The sequence below is a fragment of the Phalaenopsis equestris genome, unplaced genomic scaffold, assembly GCF_001263595.1.
Source record: "Phalaenopsis equestris unplaced genomic scaffold, ASM126359v1 Scaffold000038, whole genome shotgun sequence".
Taxonomy (NCBI): domain Eukaryota; kingdom Viridiplantae; phylum Streptophyta; class Magnoliopsida; order Asparagales; family Orchidaceae; genus Phalaenopsis; species Phalaenopsis equestris.
Window position 1 is genome coordinate 847747 of NW_018164480.1, and position 21207 is coordinate 868953.

General features: G+C 37.7%; 3 protein-coding genes across 4 annotated transcripts in view; 1 reads left to right on the forward strand and 2 right to left on the reverse strand.

Annotated features, from left to right (window-relative positions):
- Positions 1-4449: 4449 nt before the first annotated feature.
- Positions 4450-8287, reverse strand: LOC110019025. 2 transcript variants are annotated; one of them, XM_020716541.1, is made up of 4 exons: positions 6042-8287; positions 5773-5959; positions 5529-5701; positions 4450-5498 (listed from the first exon to the last, which is right to left on the reverse strand). In XM_020716541.1, the coding sequence occupies exons 1-4, from the start codon at positions 8016-8018 to the stop codon at positions 4629-4631; spliced, it is 3207 nt and encodes a 1068-aa protein (XP_020572200.1). In that variant the 5' UTR covers positions 8019-8287; the 3' UTR covers positions 4450-4628. The 2 variants fall into 2 exon arrangements, with proteins under 2 accessions (XP_020572200.1, XP_020572199.1); XM_020716540.1 differs by having other exon boundaries at positions 4450-5701.
- A 5641-nt stretch (positions 8288-13928) lies between these two features.
- Positions 13929-17807, forward strand: LOC110019008 (ataxin-10). The gene is given in 4 exon segments (XM_020716524.1): positions 13929-14691; positions 14693-14711; positions 16031-16867; positions 17316-17807. Coding segments are annotated over 3 exon segments (1347 nt in total). The 5' UTR covers positions 13929-14199; the 3' UTR covers position 16867; positions 17316-17807.
- A 2192-nt stretch (positions 17808-19999) lies between these two features.
- The window catches only part of LOC110019017, a gene marked incomplete in the record, with an annotated part of 6501 nt that continues 5293 nt past the window's right edge, over positions 20000-21207 (reverse strand). Inside the window, 3 exon segments of the mRNA XM_020716534.1 lie at positions 20000-20260; positions 20361-20470; positions 20695-20857. Coding sequence (XP_020572193.1) covers positions 20177-20260; positions 20361-20470; positions 20695-20857 — 357 coding nt within the window.

Here is a 21207-nt window from a genome sequence, read left to right on the forward strand (position 1 = left end):
AAGACCCTGCTGCTGTGATCCCATCCTCCGCAGTCTTCGGCCTCTATCAACCACCATCAACTACCTCTTGCGCTGACTTATACGTACCATGAAGACGGTGTAACAAAACACCCTAAGATGGAGTTATGAATCCACCATGAAGATGATGCAGCAATGCACGTAAAGATGATTCAACAATGCCACATCGAAGACTATGCAACAATGTAACCTGAAAACAGTGTAAAAAATACCACACCGAAGATGGTGCAACAACGCATTTCTGTGTATTGATGTTGCCACGAAGACGGTGTGTGCATTCATGCCACGCCGATGATGGTGTGACGACGCACCCTAAAAACAGTGTAATGATTCCACCCAAAACTCGGTGCAACAATGCACCAAGAAAATGGTGTGCCAACACCAACACAGAGATGTTACAACAACACAACCCAAAGACGATGCAATAATGCGCCCTAAAGATGGTGTAACGATGCCACCTCAAAAACAACACAACAACACACCCCGAAGATGGTGTAATGATGCTACCAGAAGACAGTGCAAGAACGCACTTCGAAGACAGTGTAACATTGCCACCTCGAAGACGGTGCTGCAACACACCCCGTATATGATATAACAACGCCACCCTGAAGTCGATATAAAGACACACCCTAAAGATGACATAATAATGCACCCCATGTACATTATAACTCCTTAAAATAACCATTTATAACTGTCATAATCATAATATGACAAACATCTCAAACTCTTGAAGTTCTCTCTTCATAGCTTCCAACTCTAACCTATGTGGCCTATAGATGTTACAATAGCTTCTTGTCATGCCCAATGCGACCAACCACGACTACGTGGCTCACAACTCATGCAGCTCCGAACTCTAACATGTACGACATTGACACGTCATTGTCACTCTCTGATATGACCTATATGACTAATTACAACTTACATGACTCACAAGTCATACAACTCTCAACTCCGGTCTCTGCAGCCTACATACATTACTATAGCTTTGTCACTACCTTTGTGTCCAACTATAGCTTACGTAGTTCACAGCTCATGCACAGCTTCTGCCTTTGAGGCTTACGAACGCTATCACAACTCGCTACTACAATCATTGTGGTCAATCAATGCTCCTGAAACTACTATATACGACCTATATGACCAACTACTACCATGATTTTCAACTACAACTTTTTACGACAAATTGGTGCTAAGTTACCATATATAACATTCATGGCAAACTACTAGCTTCATAGCAACAGATTGCAGCTCTTGTAGTCTGCAATCACCAAGAACTATAGACATATCACAAGTATTATTAATGAACCATGGTTTTATATTTTTGATGATCAACTTTGTAACTTCATTTTTTATAATTCAGAAGAAGAATGAACTTATATACTTACAATTATATAGTAAATTATTTCAAATAGCCATAATTTTTTATTTTTTCAGTATTTTTCATGTAAAAAATTGAAATACCTCCTACTAATCTCTTCTTTTTTATCAATGTGTGTGTTTGTTGTTCATATATTATTAAGATGCTAAATAATAATTCCATCTAACGCGCAACATATGTATTAATAAATATGATCAATTATGAACTTCAATATCATTAAATAATAATCGATAAAATTTATACTTGTATGCCATACCTTTAAAATTATATCTATTATGTTATGCTTATGCTTAAACATTACAAAGCGGTTGCCACTCAGCAGAGAATCTCACGTGAAGGGAAACGTCTAGCTTCGCTCTTTGCTCTGATTTAAAATCCGGTCCGTTCAAGTTTGATCGTTGAGATGGACGGCAGAGATCTAATATTGGGCATTAGTGTTGTATTAAAAGTACACTAGAATCAACGTGCTAATATTTTATGATTTAAATATAAATCTCATCATTTTTATATATATATATATTTTATTTAATTTTTAATATTCAAATATATAATATTAAATCATTTATTTAGCCATCGAGAGGCGCGTAACATAAATTCTGTAAATAATTTTTTGTTAAAAAACATTCAAACTCACAAAACATATTATGCGGAAGTTTGATTCCATCATATTTTTGGTGTGTTTGGGACGGTAGCGCCGTGTCGCACCACATTTTTTCTGTTTGATAAAATTATGTTTTTACTTCTTTTTCAATATGCTAGCGTTGAAAATTACATTTTGTCATCGAACTTGATTGAGTGCAGTGATTGTTATTTTGCTGGTCTGACACTTTCAATTTTCTTTTCTTTGTAATAGTCGCTACAATTTTTTGAATAGCAGTTTCTCCTGCAGCTACTTCACAAGTACTTCAAATTGTTCCAGCCGCGCCAAATAGAACTTTTTTGTCAAACCAACTGGCTCTATGGGATGAACCCAATGACACGGAGATCAATCAAATCCAGGTCAAATTAGACACATATAAAACTATTAAGCCACCTTTGAAAGTTTTTGGTGCACAATTAAAAGACCAAACATATTACAAATATAACAAGTTTATAGTCAAATCGAATGTACCGACAAGAAGAATCCAACAAGCTTTAGTTCACTAAATTATCACATCAATGAGCTACTCAATTAATTGTCTGCAGAATGCAGTTTGATTGGTGGAATCTCTCCAGTCCATCCTATGGAGTGGTCCAATTTCAATTCTTATTTGCAGAAGTCTTTTCCTTCATGAAAGGAGAGATAGACCTTGAACCGAAGAAGAAAGGAGTTTGGAGGAGTTAAAGTGTGACACTGTTAATTTATCACCTAAGATCAAACAAACGTCTCCTGCTCCTACTGTAGCCGACCACCGTCGGCCACCGCTGATCACTGTCTATTGAGACGAAAAATCACCTTGGGAAGTTACGAATCATTGTGCTTGTGTTGTAGAGTGTATTGACATGACTTACTCGCGAAACCTATTGACAAGACTTTTGTTGTAAATTAATGAAACACCGTGCGAAGTAACAACCAACATCACAGAATCACAAAACAACCTACAAAGCAGTGTATCATCCCGAATATCGTGTCACAACGCACCTCGAAGATGATGTATTGAAGCTCCAATACTGCTTTCCATTGCAACTACTGCCTATCCCGGGGCAATGAGTTGTTCTGTGCATGACAATTGTAACTCGAAAAACTATGTAACCCTCTCCCGCCTGTGGAATAATGACTTCTACGTGTACTCGTCAACTCTTATTAGATCATTTCAATTGGGCTACCCCTTTCGTGCATTCCACATAAAAGAACTATCAATGTATCTAATTGTCAGTTTTATTATTTGAGTATGTGTTAGATTCTAGTGCAACGCTAAGACGACAATTCATCACTCTAACGTCACAAATCTCCTAGAACACAGGAATATCAAATATCCATATTACAAAATTTTAATAGGTGGAATGAAATTTTTTCATGCAAACTTTTCAATTTCATAAATATCAAATTTTACGAACTAGAAATTTACATACATAAAATTTGTGTATTAAGTGTGTAAATTTTCCAACAGTGTTTGCCAAAAAAATATGTTTGATTAACTAACGTCGAGATGTAATACTTAAGACACCATTTTGATTCTTTGAATGATAGATATCAAAATGTGCAATAGATGTGGTTTGTTGGATCCACAGGATTTGAATGAAATGAGTCGAGGTCAAATTGAATCCTTCTGCGCATTTTATCACCTGCATGTTCAAAATTTTGAGCTTAAAATTAATGTAGATCTAAATCTCAGGAGTGCAACCAGACAAAGATTAATCTTAGAAAGCACTCATGCAAAATCATAGAGCAAATGAGTATAATTACACAACATTAAAAAGTATAATTATATTGTTGATTTCGATCTACTAACATTGAAAGAATATTAATAAAGAGATCTTTTGGCCTAGTATTTTTCCTTTCATCTAAAATATATCTCAAATCAGAATGTAATACAATTAGATTTGATTACAATTTAGATGACATGATAATAAAGGAACGAGAGGTATCTCACATGAAAAAAAAAAATTTGGACGTAGAATTGAGTCCGGACAACGAACACAAACAATATATGACAGTTTGTCCGGACATAATTGTTGAAATTTTAGAATAATGCGGAATAAAGTGGAATACTTTGAAATCACTTTCATTGATAAGAAAGGGGGTATAAATAACCCTTATAAGAATCCTACAATATGAAAAATAAAAAAGAAATGACATGAAAGAAAATATATATCACATGATAACTCCAAAAATTATTTCATATTAATTATTAAGAGATAATAGAAAAAAATATAAATTAGGAAAATAAATAATTCCTAATATATGAAAACAAAACATCTACTTATATCAAGAAAAGAATTTATTCATCATAACTAAGAATAAATTATTTTCTATTATAACTCTTAACAAAAAAAAAAAAAAAAAAAAAAAAAAAAAAATATAAATTATATAATTTAAATTAAATATTTCGACAATAATATTTTCTAAGCTCACATGACAGCTTCTATGCAGCTCTCTTCTTCCCTTTCTCTACATCCGGGTAAGAAATCTTATTTGTTCTCTTCATTATCAAAAAACCCTTCAACGATTTTGTTAGATTATTATTTTATAAAAAAAGTAAAAATCGCTTCGATCAAAATAATGAAACAAATTGAAAAAAAAAAAAAAATAGCATTATCTTCTCTTGGGCAGTTGAAAAGCCTTCTTCAAGAAATTATTAGCAGCGTCATCGTTTCGATGACAGAGGACTCGCAGGACGGTATTAGGATCTGATCGGCTCCACCTTCCGGTGGTCGGCGGCATGCGAAGCTTCCGCCCTTCTGCAGGACTACTCGACCCGCTCGATGCATAGGCGGCATTAGTGAAATCTTCAATGATCTTCTCCGTCGGCAAACCCATGAGTCCGATGATCCCTTCCACCACCCTCGCCTCCTTATCCACCACTTCTTCCGACACTAAACCCTCCCCGGAGGCGCAGAAAACTCTCTTCAAGTTGCGGAAATCTTCCATCACCATCTCATAATCTGTTCGGACGAAAGCTCTTTCCGTTCCTCCGGCTAGGAGCACCAGCAAGAACGCTTCGAATGTCGCCCTCATCACCTCCTTCATCGCGGTCGGCTGCGCTCTGTCGGTGAGCACTGTTAGCAGGAGATTAAGGTTCTGCTTTAGAATCCTCAATGTGGGTCGGATTCTTGATTCGCTCACGTCGTCAACGTAGAGGCTACCATAAAAGGAATGGCCGGTGTCGAGGAAGATGAGACGATAGGCGGCGACCTCGGAAACGCGTTGGATGGCGACCTGAATCGAGGCGCGGATGAGATCGAAGTGAGTGGCGGGGGTTAGTCGGCGATTGGCTTGAAGCTGTTGCTGGTGGTAGCGGAGTGTGGGGGAAGGGCCTGGGAGGGCGGAGACAGAGCCGGCTCCACCGCGGGAGAAGAAGGTGAGAGACTTGTCGAGGGAGTGGATGTGAGAATGGAGGTAATGGAGAGTGTTTATTCGGATATACAGCCGCTGCGTTCCTCGGCTTGTCGACGACCGTGGATGGTGGGTTCGGCTTGTCGACGCCCGTGGATGGTGGGTTTCTCCCGCAGGAGTTCCGGCAACCAAGCCTCCACCGCCGACCACGACCTGTTGATTCTCCATACCAGTTGTACATGGCTTCGCCTTCTTCCACAACTTCGTCAATCTCGAGTCCTGATTACATCGCGTCAATGGCGGCAACGATGGCATGTAGCTCTGCCGATTACCTGCCGACGAAATTGGAATCAAAAGAATTGAAGAAACCTAAACACGGAAAACCGTAAGAAACAACACTCACCGCATGACGCCACAAAATTAGTATATTCCTGAAAGATGGATTCAAGTCCCTCGGCCAAATCGTGCACCATTTCATCTCTTGCCACCAATGGAATCTGGAAGAACTCATCGACCGTCACCTTGGCCAATTTTATCAGATCTACAGCCGATTGCGTGAATGGCTCGCTCTTGGATTTCGGCATCCAGTTCTATTATTACATAATTTTCAGTTCAAAATCAGTTAACAAAACCCTAAATGCTCTTCTCAATTCAACAATCAAGCCAACTCACTTCTGTTTCTTTGGCTCTTCTAACATTTTCCCTTCCAATTCGAAGCCTCTCATCTACCCAAGTTTTCATGAGACCAACGGCAATGGTGTCGACCTCGTATGGAACCATCTCTCTCAGAAGGCTATAATTCTTGTTTCCATCCTCGTTAGCGCCGGCGTCGTCAGCAACCATCTGCATTAGCAGCTTTTCAAGGCTGCTGGCGCAATGGAGAACGCGCACGAGGTTGTTGGTGAGGCTATTCGCCTTGGCAAGGTACTGCTTCAGTATAACTCCGAAGCAATTATGCAGCGTTACCAGAGCTACTCCGGCCGCCGCAGGGCACCATTTTCGCAGCACTGGACTGAACTTCTCTCTCTCGGCAGCGGCGATCCCCTCCGTGTCCTTAGCCAACTGGATCAAGATATCGCTAGGATCCTCATCCACCTCCACGATCATGCTATCGACGCGCCCATGCCCCGTCTCAAACACCTTAGTAAAAGCATTGCGCAGAGATCTTTGTATGTAGAATGCAACCCGGCTGGAAATTGGGCCTGCAGCGGTTTCTCTCTCTACAAGCCCCGGCGTGCTACCTGCCATCCCGGGAAGATCTTCAACGATGATTTTTGTTGTTGAGAGGGCCAGCGAAAGAATTTTCTCCATGTTTTCAAGCGTTCCCTTGTTAAAATTCTCATGGTAGTCCAGTAACCTTTTCTCCGTCCACCCCTGCATCGAAACCAGAACGCCCGAGAGAACCTTGATGTAATTCGGATCTCGATCTACTCCTTGTTTCACGTCGTTCGCCACTTCGAATAGCATTTTTAACGTCGCCTTGATTAAGTCCGGCTCAATCTGCGCGGTGACGACGTACTGGTGGAATAAAACCCAGGTGAAGCAGACATTATGGATCACTCGGTTGATTCCTAAAGTAGGCCAGGTTTTCTTAAGTAGCTCCAGAATTTCATCGACCTCATCGAGGACGACGGTTTCTTCTCGCAAGTCAAAGATGGATTTAAGGAGGGCGAGGTAGAGGTGGACGTTAACGGGGAAGCCATCGGCCCAATGACAGTTTCCGTTGTTGGATGCGGTGGAACTGCGCCAGGCAAGAGCTGTCACGGCGCTGCTAAGGTTGCGCATGTCTTCTGAGTTTTTGCTCGTGTCGATGGGCTTTACCTCACTATCCAATAGAACTTGCCGGAATAGGAGAGCGGCGGCATTGAGGCGATCAAGGGGAAGGGATGGGTGGAGAAGAAGGCCGACTTCGAGGATCTTTAGCTGTCGCCGCTGCCATTGATGGTACTCTTGACTGTCGTTGAATTCCGATGGTTTTAGGTGGCGGAGGAGCTCAAGCGGCAGAATGATGGTCTCTGCTCTCCTACCATTCTGGCCGACGAAGCTTCTCATCAAAATTTTCCTAAGCCTGCTATCGCTCTGGTCCGTGACGCGCATCTGCCGCCGCATTATCTCGGCAGAAGTCATCGGTCTCTTGATCCTTCCGGGAGAGCTCGGCACCGCGTTTCTTCCCGGTGAGTTCGGTATGGCAGCGTATAAATTTGCCACCGATCTCAGCGCCACGGCGTTCATTGTAAGCATTGGAGGCGCCCTTCGCGCCTTGAGCCCGAGCACGTTCTTTACCTTGCTCGTCACCACCATCATTCCGGTGCCGCCCTTGGGGCCAACTATCGCCGGCTGCTGCAGAGAGGATGGGAACTCCACCACATCGCCACGGCTTCCGACGTAGGCTGTGGCTCCCCTGTTTCTGAATCCAGTGGAGGAGCGGCAGGACATGAAAAAAATCTCGTAAGCGGTTTCACGGAGCTCGGAGCGGCGGAGGGTGCCAAGGCGGGCACCGAAAGGCCAATCGATTTCGCTGTTGCCAGAGGATGTGGAGGTGGATGATTCGGTGTTGCCGGAGATGGAGGAGTGAGGAGAAGCATGGCGGGCCATGAAAGAGGGAGGGGGGCGGCCGGCGGCGGGGTTATATGAGGAATTTGGCAACATGTGCGGCGATCATTTTTGGGCCGGACCGCCCCTAGAAAGAAATCTGTGGGCATGAAAAATGGAGATATAGAGTGGAGGCGAGCCGGGAGAAAGAAATGGGAAGGGAGGGGGGAAATTAGGGAGACAGGGTGGAAAGGGAAGAGTTTGGTGTTAATTCCATGAATTGAGGAGACTTGCTGATATAAGCTGGACTTTGACAGGCCAATCGGTTATGGACGCCTTTTTTTTTTTATTGGGGATTTACATTTATAGCATCCCAAATGTATTATTTTACTTATCTAATTATAAAATTTTATTATTACTTATCTACCACCCAAATTTTTTTGATAAATTATTCCGAAAAGAACCATTTTCTTGGTGTAGCAACGTCAAGGTTCTTTATGTATATACATATCTCACACCTAAATTCTGATTTTTACAATTATAACATCATTTTCTATGTATATTGTATGAAAAGACCAATTTCTGTAATCCATCTTTTAATACATAAGAAAAGACACTTAAGAAATAAAAATTAAAGTTTGGGTGTCAGAAATGCAAATGCTTAAGAATTAGGTGCCATGTTTGTAAATTTCCGTTTTATTTTTTAGCGATGAAAGCAGGCTTCGTTTGTTGCGGCATCATGGTTTGAAATGCCTCTTTAAATGTTGCAGTGAGGAATAATGCTTCATACAGTTACTGTTGATAAATTAAAATTACTTTTTGAGGACAGCTCTTTGCTTATTGGCGTCGCCGGCAATCCTTTAACAGTGACAAGGATAAAAATAGCAGAACGCTGTGCGGCATATTGGCCCTTCGCGGGGAGATGGCCTTTACCGAACTGACGAAACTAAATTTTGGGGGCTGTTTGGTCGGGATTTATAATTTGAATGGTATGTAATAAATCCAATAAATTCGGATATTTGAAATCTTGAAGGGTTAAATTTTGAAAATAAGTAAACTTTAATAAATTTGGAAAAATTGTTTGACAATTTTAATAGGATTTATAAATCTCTCTCTTCACACGGAAAAATTATTCCATACGGACGGCACCGCATGCATCTTGCATGTGGTGTCTGATTCTGACCGTAAATCAGGTGATCTACGGTTAGGATGTATTTCGGTGGGCCCCACCTAATTTTTTTTTTTAACTGAAATATATATTGACCGTAGATCACCGTGATCTACGGTCAGGATCGGACACCGCATATAGAGATGCATGCTGTGTCCGTATGCAATAATTTCTCCTTCACCCGAGTTTCAACTTATGAGTCGGACTTTCTACTTGATTTAGCAAATCCCAGAAAAATTGTTTTGTCCCTCTTTTCACAAGCAATGAAGAAATCGCAAATTGCACCAATGCAAATAGGTGAATTTAGCTGAAGTGTTTGATGTAATTTGTGAATTTCATAAGTTAGTTAAGGCTTAAGTTGCACGGTGGACATCATCATCTCCACTCTAAAACGACGAAAAATCTCTTTGAGGAGGATGCCGGGATACGCTATTGTATCAAATAAAATATAAATTTAAGGATTGATCTTCACTCAACAGAAAGAGAGTGTGATTGTGCTCTCAAGGAAACACAGTTGTACCAAACAGACAGTCAGTTTCCCCGCAGTAGCTCCCTAATAGCTTCCTAAGGCAGCGCAGCTGCTAGGCAGCGCAGCTGCTGCTGAAAAATCACAAAAATATGTTTTTGGATAACAACATTATCTTAAACTGAAACTCTTCAAAAAACAAAAGAACTAGTACGATTTTCTATTATATGGACGCTCATATCACTCTTTCTTTTGTAATTTCATTGTATATCACTTTATTTGTCTGATTTTCATACAGTTTTATATTAAAATAGAAGTTTTTTTTTTTCTATCATATGAAAAAAATAATTGTATTATTAAATTAAAATATATTAATTTCATGCCAATTTATGGTAAAAAAGGATAAAAATATAATATAGTTATAAAATGTTTCAGTTAGCCCGTTTTTAAAAACAGTTAATAAAAATTCTATGAAAAGGAGAGCAATTTTTATGACGTCATTAGGGGTGCACAAAAGCCCAGTTTGTGTGAGCTAATGTTTATTCTTGTTCAAAATTGACTCGTATTTTAATTAGGCTCATAAAAAAAATTATTGTTGTTTGGTTCGATGTTGAACTTTTTATTTGAATTGGCTCGTGAGGCTTGATGCGCCAATCAATAAATTAATTATTGAAAACTTGTACGATGCAACTTTCAAACTTCCACCCCTTCTTTTGCAATAAAAGGCACAAAACCATCAAAAACATGAGCTATAATGATTTAACTTTATGTATAAATATATACATTATATTATTATATGAATAAAACATATATATATATTTTTTATTTTGAGCTAAAATGAGCTGAACACGATCAACCAAAGGGTTATTCATATTCGGCTCATTTATAGTTCGAGCTTAAGAAAATTGTTTGTGTTAAGTTTACTTAACAAACTATTCGAACATGAGCTACTTAACGAGTTGAACATAAATTATTTACGAACAACGAGTTTTTTTGATACCATTAAACTTGGGTAAGTCTTCCCTTTCCACTCCGCTCCTACCCTACTAATCCTTGTCTCTCTCTCTCCTTCCCACCCCTTGGTCTGCTTCAAGTTCGCTTAATCCCGTAATTCACCTTCTTTGAAGGTGTTTTTCCCCCCTTGAAAGTGTTGTAATTCCTCCTTTAACGTTATTTGGTTACAAGTATAATTTAGTTTAAATAGAAGTTAGTAAATCTTATAAATCCAAATTTATTAGATTCATGGCCGAGGTGTTGGATGATTGCAAGTGTCACTTTAAAGTGGACGAAACCGAATAACATCAAACTTCGTGTTGGTGAACAATCTCTCTTCCCTATGTGGTTATATATGGAGCATTGAGCGGGGCTATAAGACGGAGGTTTAGGTAGGTATGAGTGATGATGGAGAACCTCATTTAGGTATGTGTAAAGTGGTGCATATCCTGAACTCAAGGGCGAAGGATTGGCATCATTGCTCTCTAACATTTAGTAAAGGGTTACCTTTTTGCTCTCACGGGTTGCTGGTAGCTCTAGCTCAGTAGTGTGACTGACTTGTGAACCATCTAATTTACAAAATACATAAAAATAATATAACTAATTTTCCGAATGAAAATTTATATTTTGTATGACAAAATGAAAGATTTAAGAAAATATCATTGTGCTTGTTAAATTAAAGACTTTTAAATGTCAGATCATACGCCAGTCAGTTACCCTCTTTTGGGTACTTTATGAGTAGTCTTTTACCATATGTTGGATCTCGCAGACATAATGGTTACCAATATGCCTATGGAGTTCCTTTGGGAAGAATTGCTAGGGCATTAGTTTTGATTCTGAGCTCCCCCTTTACTAAAACTCTTATGCCCCATGCTCTGATTATCCATATATGTGCCACCTGGCTTTTTACACATGTACTAATATCTTCTGGTTTTCTTTAGCTTGTTATCATATTTATATTATTTACATGTAATACTAACCATACAACAACAGTAGGAGCAGCAGGTATGCACGACTACTTTCTTTTTTTATTGCACTTCCCTTTTACCACATCAGCATGTTTAACTTAATGTACTTGCAAAAACCCCTAGGGTATACAATATCAGGACTATGTTAGGTGGAACCCCACGACAGACCACAAGACTCAACATTAATTGCATGCTCACAAATAAACCCTAAACATGGAGTCATCACAACGATGAGCTTTGAACGAGGAAGCAAGCGGACGAAGGACGACGATCAAGGCTTAACAACGAGGCGGATCTACATCAAGTAAACATTCCCTTAGTTTAAACAACAACAAATCCATAAGACTTCGAGGTGGTTTGCCTAATGTAAAATAAATTCTAACATTATATTTTGGCTTTTGCACAATCATGCTATGCAACATAAGTCATAACCTTATAGGATTCCGAGGTTGTCTGCCTGACGAGAAGTAAACCCTCCACTCTAGGCTATTTGCATAAGCAGATATCATGCAAATGCAAGCCCTAATTTTAATATTTGGTAGGAGTAAACATCAAATAAATATCATTTTAAAACATAAAACCGAACAATATGATAGTTCAAGATGTCACCAGGGTTTTCCTCGGATTTGTGACATTTCATACCTTTCACCCCATTGGATTCTAAAAAATAAATTTTTTTACTTGAGCCATTATCATTTGACTTTTCTGTGTCCAACATTGAAAACCTAAACTTCTAAATCTTGAAGACAAAATCACTGATATTAATTGAGAGTTTTCTTAAGTGACTTCGACCATTTAAGATGTAATTAATTATATGGGCTTGCCTCTATAGATAATCAAGAACACAAGTAAAATAAACTATATTTAATCTCTATATTAAGTTAAGAAAAGTAAAATAAACTATATTTAATCTCTATATTAAGTAGTAGAACTTATCAGTCATATAAAAGACTCGCAGATCAGACAAATGTCATAAATTATTTAGTTTATATAATCAAGCCCGTCGTCAAGTGAAATATTTACCTTTCTAGGTAATGTATCACTTGTAGTTTTATGCTCGGTTACTAAACTATTAAATATATGAGATCTATTCAGTCACATTTTTCAAAATTAAAATACTATTTTTTTAAATCAAAATTACACACACACACACACACACACACACATTCAAATTTAAATCCATATTTTCCAAAAATCCCAGTCAATTTAAATTATTTTCAAAAGCCACCAACTAAAATTCTGACCGACAATGAGCGAATAAAGACTCTCATCTAGGATGAGCAAACAAAATCTCTCAATCAAGATGAGCCAATAAAGACTCTCCTTTAGGACTAGGAAATAAAAACTCTCATCCCGGACAAGAAAATAAAGCCTCTCCTCTGGGACGAGCGAACATTTACTCTCATTCAGGACGAGCGAACAAAGCTTCCCCTCCGGTACGAGTGAACAAAACCTCTCATTCAGGACGAGCAAACAAAGACTCTTCTGTAGGATGAGCAAACAAAGCCTCTCCTCTAGAACGAGAGATCAAAGTCTCTCTTCAGGGACAAGCAAGGAGATAATATTATAAAAAATATACTCATTAAAGACCAACTAAAAGACTCATGAAACTAGTCAAATCAGAGATTTATGAAATAATATTTTATGTACTTATGAGTTTTTCATTCTTATTGCAGTTTCGCCTCTAAGAAATAAAAAAACTTGTTGGCTTTAAGCATAGCAAAAAACAGGCCCTTGCCAAGCTAAAGGAAAGTGGCTACCATAGCCATCACTGGAACCTACACCAGGCACCATGGCTAGCCAAACCCAGTCAGCCCGCAATATCCAGCCAGCTAGCCACCAAGGGCGACCACTGAAGGCTAACCATCGCAGGCCGACTGTACATGGGCAGAACACCAGGGGCCGACCACTGAGGGCTGACTGCTTGGGCTGGCCACCTTATGCCGATGAATGTTGCGACAAAAACGATACAGGGAGATAGATCTAACCAGAGAAAGGACCCCAATACCCTTCACATATCCCCTTAAAACAGGGGCATAAATATTATATTCTTCTCCCTTCTTTATCTCTTTATAAATAGATGACCCTTACATGTAAAAAGGAGTCCTAGGCTCTATTTCTCTCTCTCTCTCACCCCCTTGTAAAAAGGAATTCTTTTCTTATTGTCACTTGTAACTTTCAAGTTGTGTAGAATAAAAATGGCAAAAGAAATAGAGAACACCCCTTTTGCCCCCGCAGGACAACTCTGCATCTGATTCTCTCTTCTCATTCTCATTTTCTCTCTCAGCTTCCACGATATATTCTTTGGAAAAATTATTAAGTTCGTCGCTCGGACGTGTAGCTGTATCTAGGGGATGACCGTGATACAGTAGAGATAGGCCTCCAGACTTAAATATTCTTTTAGCAAGACAGTTTTGAGTTCAACCTATTCCTTCTGCTCCGATGCTACCAGAAATCATTGAGGAAAATAACCCTTAATCTCTCTCTCTCTCTTCCCCCAGCCTCTCTAAATCCCTTAACTCCGTTCTCCAGCGGGATTTACCAATCCCGGATTTAAGGCCAAACGGAGTAAAAACGGGAATTCAGAACCTGTAGGATTTACGAAAGCTTTTTTTGCCGTTGGTCAGGATTTAACATAAAGCCTGTTTGAATCCTGCTTCAAAACCGGCCACGAATTCCATGTCTCTTCTCGTTCCTTGCACCATGGTGCAAGCAGCAGAAAGTGAAGAAACCCTAGAGAAGCTCCTCGAAGCATCGAAAAGACCAGAGGGCCGTTCTCACCTTGCCACCGCCGGAACCCTTGTTACTCTCCTCAACCGTCTATGTAATACTCTTCCTGATGACACCTTACTCATCTTCAGAATTCTTAGAAACCTCTGCGCCGGTGAGACCGACAACCAGAACGCCTTCCTTAACAACGGTGGCTCGGTCGTCGTGCAGGCCATCCTCGGCTTGTCCATTGCAACGTCGGAGATCCGTCGGGTCGGGTTGCAGCTTCTAGGGAACGTCGCATTGGCAGGGGAGGAACATCGTGCGGCTGTGTGGGCTGCCTTCTTTCCGGTGCGGTTCTTGGAGATTGCAGAGTTTAGGGAATCGGAGGTTTGCGATGCCCTATGTATGGTGTTAGACACCTGTTGCTCGTCAGATGGTGGGCGCCGAAGGCTTGAAGAGCTTTGCGATGATGAGAAAGGAATGCGTCACGGCGGCTTTCACTGGTGTGCTTTCTTAGACCTGAGGCCTTAACTATAATAGTTTTGTTTGTGTTGCTTCAGCTTTCTATGAAATTTGTAAATCTCAGCATTTTCTTGCCAGCATTAAATTATTCTATTTTTTAAGTTTCAGTAGAAGTCATCTATTTTTAGTAAATTTGTTTCAGGCATTTGTGCGTAGTAGTAAAACTGCATATTCCCCTTGTGTTGGATAAAATATTCTAAAATTGAAGGATGCTTCTCCTTTTTCTTTCTTGTTTTTTAAATTTCGACTTGTTCAAGTTGATCATGCTCTCTAAGCATTCTTAACAACTTTGATTTTAGCTTTTTTGAAACTTAGTAGTTTGATTATAAATTTTTGAAGAGAACAGCTTGTTTAAGCTTTCGTCTGTCATGACTGCCCTATGAAATGACACAGAAAGCGAAATGAAAAGCGGCCAAAGTCTATTGTTTTTTTATCCATAATTACATGTATATTTTTTCCTGAATTTTGAGATCTATGCCCCATCATTCACTTCCAGCAAGGTAAATGAAGTCACTGTTGCTCATGTTTGCTCTTAACCGAATATAACATCTGCTACTTATTACATCAAAGAAGAATTATGCTGTTTTAGACATGTTTAATTTATCTGAACATAAAAAAACTTGTATTATAATGAGTTCAACAAATGTTGCTTCGCTTGATGTTATATTCAGTAAATATTTGTTGAAATCACGTGACATCTAAATATGACAGGTTCAAGTATTTGGTTCTATTATTCAGAAGAATGGGTATAAATGATGATAATTTCTAAGTTAAGAGTGATTGACATGGAGATATGCCTCAATAGTCAATCACTGAGACTTAAATATGGACAATCTATGCCGTTCGGATTCAAATATTGGAACAATAAAGAAGTTGCTATCAAGTGTAGTGATATAAATGAGAACATTTGAATGTTTGTTCAGTTAACTATAATGAATGTTGTAAATAATGATAATATTATAGTGATGGTGGGAATAACACAATGAAATATATTCGTGGTGAATAGTCTTACATTTGAACATATACCAACAATGCGGGAATGTTTAGGTCCAAAAATGTTTCGGATAGACACCATTTGATTTGTATGGTGATTTCTTTTTTATTTTTTACCTTCACCCTTTTGACATGGAATTTATTGAAGAATCTGCTTACTTAATTGAATTTTTTTTCTCATAATTCTGTTGGAATACCTGGTTTTTAATTCTTTTCATCTTCATTAATTTATCTGCAAGAAACAAGCCTTTCTAGTGCAGTTCGTTTCATAATTTTTTCCTTTTGTGCAATGTGTTTCATGCTGCAGGTGGTTATGAGGAAGAGTGGCTAGAATGGCTCCTTACTAAAATATGTATTGAGGAGCCATACTTTTTACATCTATTTGAAAAGATAGGCCCCACTTCCGATGATTATGGCCGAGCTGATAAAAAGTATACCTTATTTTCGTCCACTCAAGCATTTCTTCTCAAACTTTTATCAAAATGCCTTAGCGAAAGGCCTGGAGACATCAGCATGTCCAATGATTTTGCTCTTAGCATTCTAAAAATTTTCAAGGAAGCCACTAATGTTACAGATTTCTTTTCAAGAGGAACCTCTGCTCTTCCCACAGGTTTCCCCACAATTGACGTGCTTGGTTATTCTCTCATGATTTTGAGGGATTCTTGTGCCTGGGAGGATCATTCTTTGGCAGCTTTAGAAGCCCCGGTAGAATCATTGCTGTCAGCTGGTCTCATGGAAGTTGTCTTAATTTCTCTCGAAGAACTGGAACCGCCCTCGATTGTAAGAAGATCAGTTGTTACAGAGGGTAAGAAGATGTGCCCTTACAGAGGGTTTAGGAGAGATTTGGTTTCAGTGATAGGTAATTGCTTGCACAGAAGGAAGGAAGTTCAGGATAAGATCAGGATGAGGAATGCAATACCTTTGCTATTACAACAATGTGTTCTTGATGATGAAAATCCTTTTCTGAGAGAATGGGGGCTGCTGACGGCTAGGAATTTGCTCGAAGGAAATTTTGAAAACCAGCAGTATGTGGCAGAACTTCAGCTGCTAGATTCTGTCAACACGCCAGAAATTTCAGGACTTGGACTGAAAGTGGAGGTAGACAAGAGCACTAATCGTGCAAAACTTGTCAATATTTCTTAGTGTAAGTTGTTCTTATTATAATTAAAACTGTTACATAGTGCTGTTAATATTGCCTTATGAAATTTTTATCAATTTTTCCTGTGACTTTTGCATGACATATTTTTTGTCATCCAGGTATCCAAGTGCAGTGTACTTTTTTTGTAGATTATGTATATAGAAATAATTTGTTGATAAGGTCCTATTGTGAAAACCTGCAAACGTAACTCTCAACAGTCAAGAATATATGCAAATGAGTATCAGTTTTTTTTAACTTTCCCATTACCGGATATTTTCATTTGGACATTGGTTTATGATCGTCACCCTTATTATTTTCTCTCATACGATATCTTCCAAATAATCCTTCTTTGTGGACTGCCATTAATATTTTTCGCTGTATTCCATCTTTTTTGTGCACTTGCTTCTTATTTATAACAACGTAAATTCACTTATTTACTATTTGTGGCTTGCAGACCTTCAGCCATCGCAATGGGACTTTTGAACTTTGCTTATTCAGCTTATTTCTCCCACTCCCTATAAATCCAAGCACAAGATTACAGTTACATATTCTCTTTGTGTGTCTCTATGTAGCAAGGAAAAAAGAAATCTTTTTGATGTATATTTCTGAAAAACCATGAGCGTGGCAATTAAGTTCAAAACCATTTCATTTGAAATCTATAAATAAGGTGTTTAGAGGCTTCAAGGATTTCTCAATTAGGAATTTTTCGAAATCCGATAAATTTGCCCATCAAGGTATCGAAACTTTATGTCCAGATCCTTGCAGGAAAATGTGTGGGCACTAAACTGAAGATTTTGTTCGAGAACAAGTCCAGGTGATCCCATAAATGTTTCACACTAAATAATCTTTTGATAAAGGTTCTCAAGCTTCTTTGATTTGATTAAAGGCCTCAGGTTAAGATGTTTTTATGTTTCATACATTCTAATGTTTTATGTTTTCCTTTCAGTACCGCTCCAGCACACTGAAGTTTTTCTTACTTGATGTTGTGATATAATTTATAACATTTAATATTCATTGACTCGTACCAAAAAATGTTTGTGGGTGTGGGGGAGGGACTTAATATACATACCACATGATTTTTATGTGTTTACATATCTAACACCTAGCTTTTCATATGTAAATTATAGCACTTCGGTGTTATAAATATACACATGAAATTGTGTTTCACTTATAAAAAGTTCATAATAATGATATTTTTGATGTTATGTAAAGATTTGAGTGCTATGCATGTAAATATAAAACTGTAGGTGGTAGATATGCATATAAATAAGAATTATTTGGTATATATAAATGCTTAAAAAGAAATGATGGCAAACCCATCTGTGTTTCATAATAGTATGGATAAAAATTTTGTTGTATCAATTCAAGTTATAAAGCCAGGTTTGTGTTTTACCTGACCCGAACCTATATGCCATAAAGCTTGAACCCGACTCTCTTTTAACTGATCTAAATTATCTATTTAAGATAAGGCATAATGGTCATTTGTGTTTAATTTAGGTATGTTTGGGTTTGCTGGTCATCCCAACCCAAAAATTTAATATATTAGGATTCTATTCCCGAATCTAGTCCAACAGTTAATTGGGTTAACTCGAACCTAGATTTTTTAGTTGGGCTTTGGTTCAGGTTATTTTTGGATACCCTAAAAAACAATATGAGAAGGATTTGCGGAAAACAAGATGGATGCTGTGAGTTTATTACTTTATGTGAGAGAATAGACTTGATGGTTTGAGCCTGTGCGAAGGTAGTAGAGCATAATTCCGTTGTTAATTTTGCAGATACAACCAATGTTGAAAAGCATGATAACAAAAAAATTAGATGAGAAAATTGAGAATTTCAAGAAATACAATGAATTTGACTTGTGTGGAGATTATGTGCTTAATATTACTGCTTTTAGTTCAGATATATGTCAAGTTTGTCATTAAAATTGGGCTACTTTAACTTTAGTGATTACAATAATTTTTTGATATTCTTGGAAGTGCTCATTACTTGGAATGTCCGGCACAGCTTTTTGGAACAGAAATAATGCAGAGCATTCAGCTGGGTCACATATTTCCATTTCTCAGTTTGTTGAATGTTGACTTGGAAGATAGTTATCTTCTTGACTAGGTTCCTTCAATGGCTTTCTGATCAAATGAAGGTTTTATGTTCTGCTTCTTGATTAGGATCACTTTTCTTCTTATTTTATTTTTTCTTTTGATAAAGTTATTTTTTTTTAATGTTTATTTAAAGATCAATTATTTTTTAATACTCAAAATAATTTTTTTGATGTTTTGAATGCTTTTAGAAGTTATTATTGCTGCCATCACTGTCATTTGGCCGCTAGCTGGCCACCACCACCACTGCTAGCTACTAACGATCATGTTCTCTGCCACAAACCATTGCCAGCCATCACCCTTGGTTGTTGCCTCGCTGGCTGCTAAAGAAAGATATTTTTTTAACATGTAAAACCTTTTTAAGTAATTAAAAATGTATATCTTTATTTCTTTGACTGCTTCCCACTTAAGGCCTAAGTCGCCATTTTGATTAATCGTGGTATTTTATTCCATTGGATTCAAGGCTTGGTTTCTGAGAAACCTGCAGTTTGCACAAAATTATTTTGTAGCATTTGATGTTTAAGCAATTAAAAAATGTTTCTCTTTATTCTAATATCTTAACGTGCATGAGTTTGCTAAAACTTATTTCTCAATATATTGATGTCATCTTCTTTAGCAGATGATTTGCTTTTGAAAGTAGTGATGTTCTCCCACCTAAAAAATTAAAACGAGGAATGCTTATTATTTTGAATTTTTTGGATGAATTTGAACGTGGTATTTTTGTAAATATATAATTGAGCTTTGCCCGTGAAATATATATTTCCTTATTGCTATAGGTGTTTATATGATATGTTATTTAAAGAAGAATCTCAATATATGTAGAGATTTCATGATATATATATTTTTAAGATATTGAAATTATGTTGACTTTTTTAGCAGATATATTTTTTTTTACAATGACAGGAAGCCAAGCATGATGTGCACTTGCATTCCTATAAAGACAAGGTTAAATTTTGAATTAGCTTGTAAATAATTCAAAATTTTAAGGACCATTATCTCAGATATTTTTATTTGTCAATAATTCAAGAACAAAAATTTTATGGTGTCTACCAATCTATGAAGATTTGCCTTTTATTCTTCTCAATAGAGTTGCAAATACAGAATGCAATTCATTCAAATGGAAGAAGTGATGAGAGCAGAATTGAATCTTGGATTGCACTGATCTGGATTGAAAATAATAATAATAATAATAAGTCTCGATTAAGGTATTAATGCATCTTCATCAACACTGAACTATGATGGGATCCAACGGTGTAGAGGTGCTTCTGTTGCAACTCTCAGGTGCTACCGATATCACACCTTCATTCTGAGCTCAAAGAAAAAAATTGTTTCACATTTTATTACTTATATTTAGCAGGCATGGAATTTATTTCATTGCTAGAGGAAGAAATGGGGAGGAAACAAACCTTAGCAATGTTCCTGAAGTATGTCAGAGTGTAATTTCCAGTGGGAAAGAATATTGCAATAAGATCTGCTAATACCAGCTGGGGCTGAGATATTGCTCCATCATACCAGTCTTTGGCAACACAATATAAATAAATAATAATAATAAAGTTGGAGCTATATTAATAATGTTAGAAGCTGATAAATATATTACTAATAGTTTAGGAAATTGTAATTATTGTTGCCCGATAGAGTGAATGGGAGAAAATGTGGTGAATGCATGTGTAATATGTTGCTGAAATATGAGAAAGATATCTTAAGTAGTATGATGGTAACTAAAAGTTAAGTGGATCATACCTAGTGCACAAGAATGAACTCTTTTGTCAAATCTCCATACTCTTTGATTTGTCAAGAAGTCAAAGTTTGCGTCGTCACCCATATTGCAGTTATCTAGAAAAGTTGAAAGACTGTACTCTGCTGGCTCTGGTGCATATGTTTGATCAATTAACACATCAACTGTCTGATCACAAACAAGCCAAATCTCGAGTTTCAAACCACTAAAAAGCTTCCAATCTTATTTTGCTTTCATTTTCTTGTTTTGTTAGACCCCATTTAGTGGGATAAAAGCTTGTTATTGTTGTTGTTGTTGTGTATTATTGTTTTGTTAGAAAATTTGTGATTGCAGAGTGAGGTTTTAGGTCTAATGTTTGCAGAAAGATTTCGTGCATGCAAAGAGAAGAAATGATCGCAGGAGATGCTAAAACTTTTTATGTAAAAAATCTTGGAAGGGTAAAACCACAGCGAGTGACATATATAAAATTATCTGTAAAATTATAGAGTTCTGATTTTTCTCTCAATTGGAGAAAACAT

Coding starts and splice junctions, on each gene's coding strand:
- LOC110019025 (XM_020716540.1), bottom strand. CDS start 8,018: ATGTTGCCAAATTCCTCATATAACCCCGCCGCCGGCCGCCCCCCTCCC. Junction 5,960..6,041: donor GAAGAGCCAAAGAAACAGAA/GTGAGTTGGCTT, acceptor ATGTAATAATAG/AACTGGATGCCGAAATCCAA. Junction 5,702..5,772: donor TAATTTTGTGGCGTCATGCG/GTGAGTGTTGTT, acceptor TTTCGTCGGCAG/GTAATCGGCAGAGCTACATG.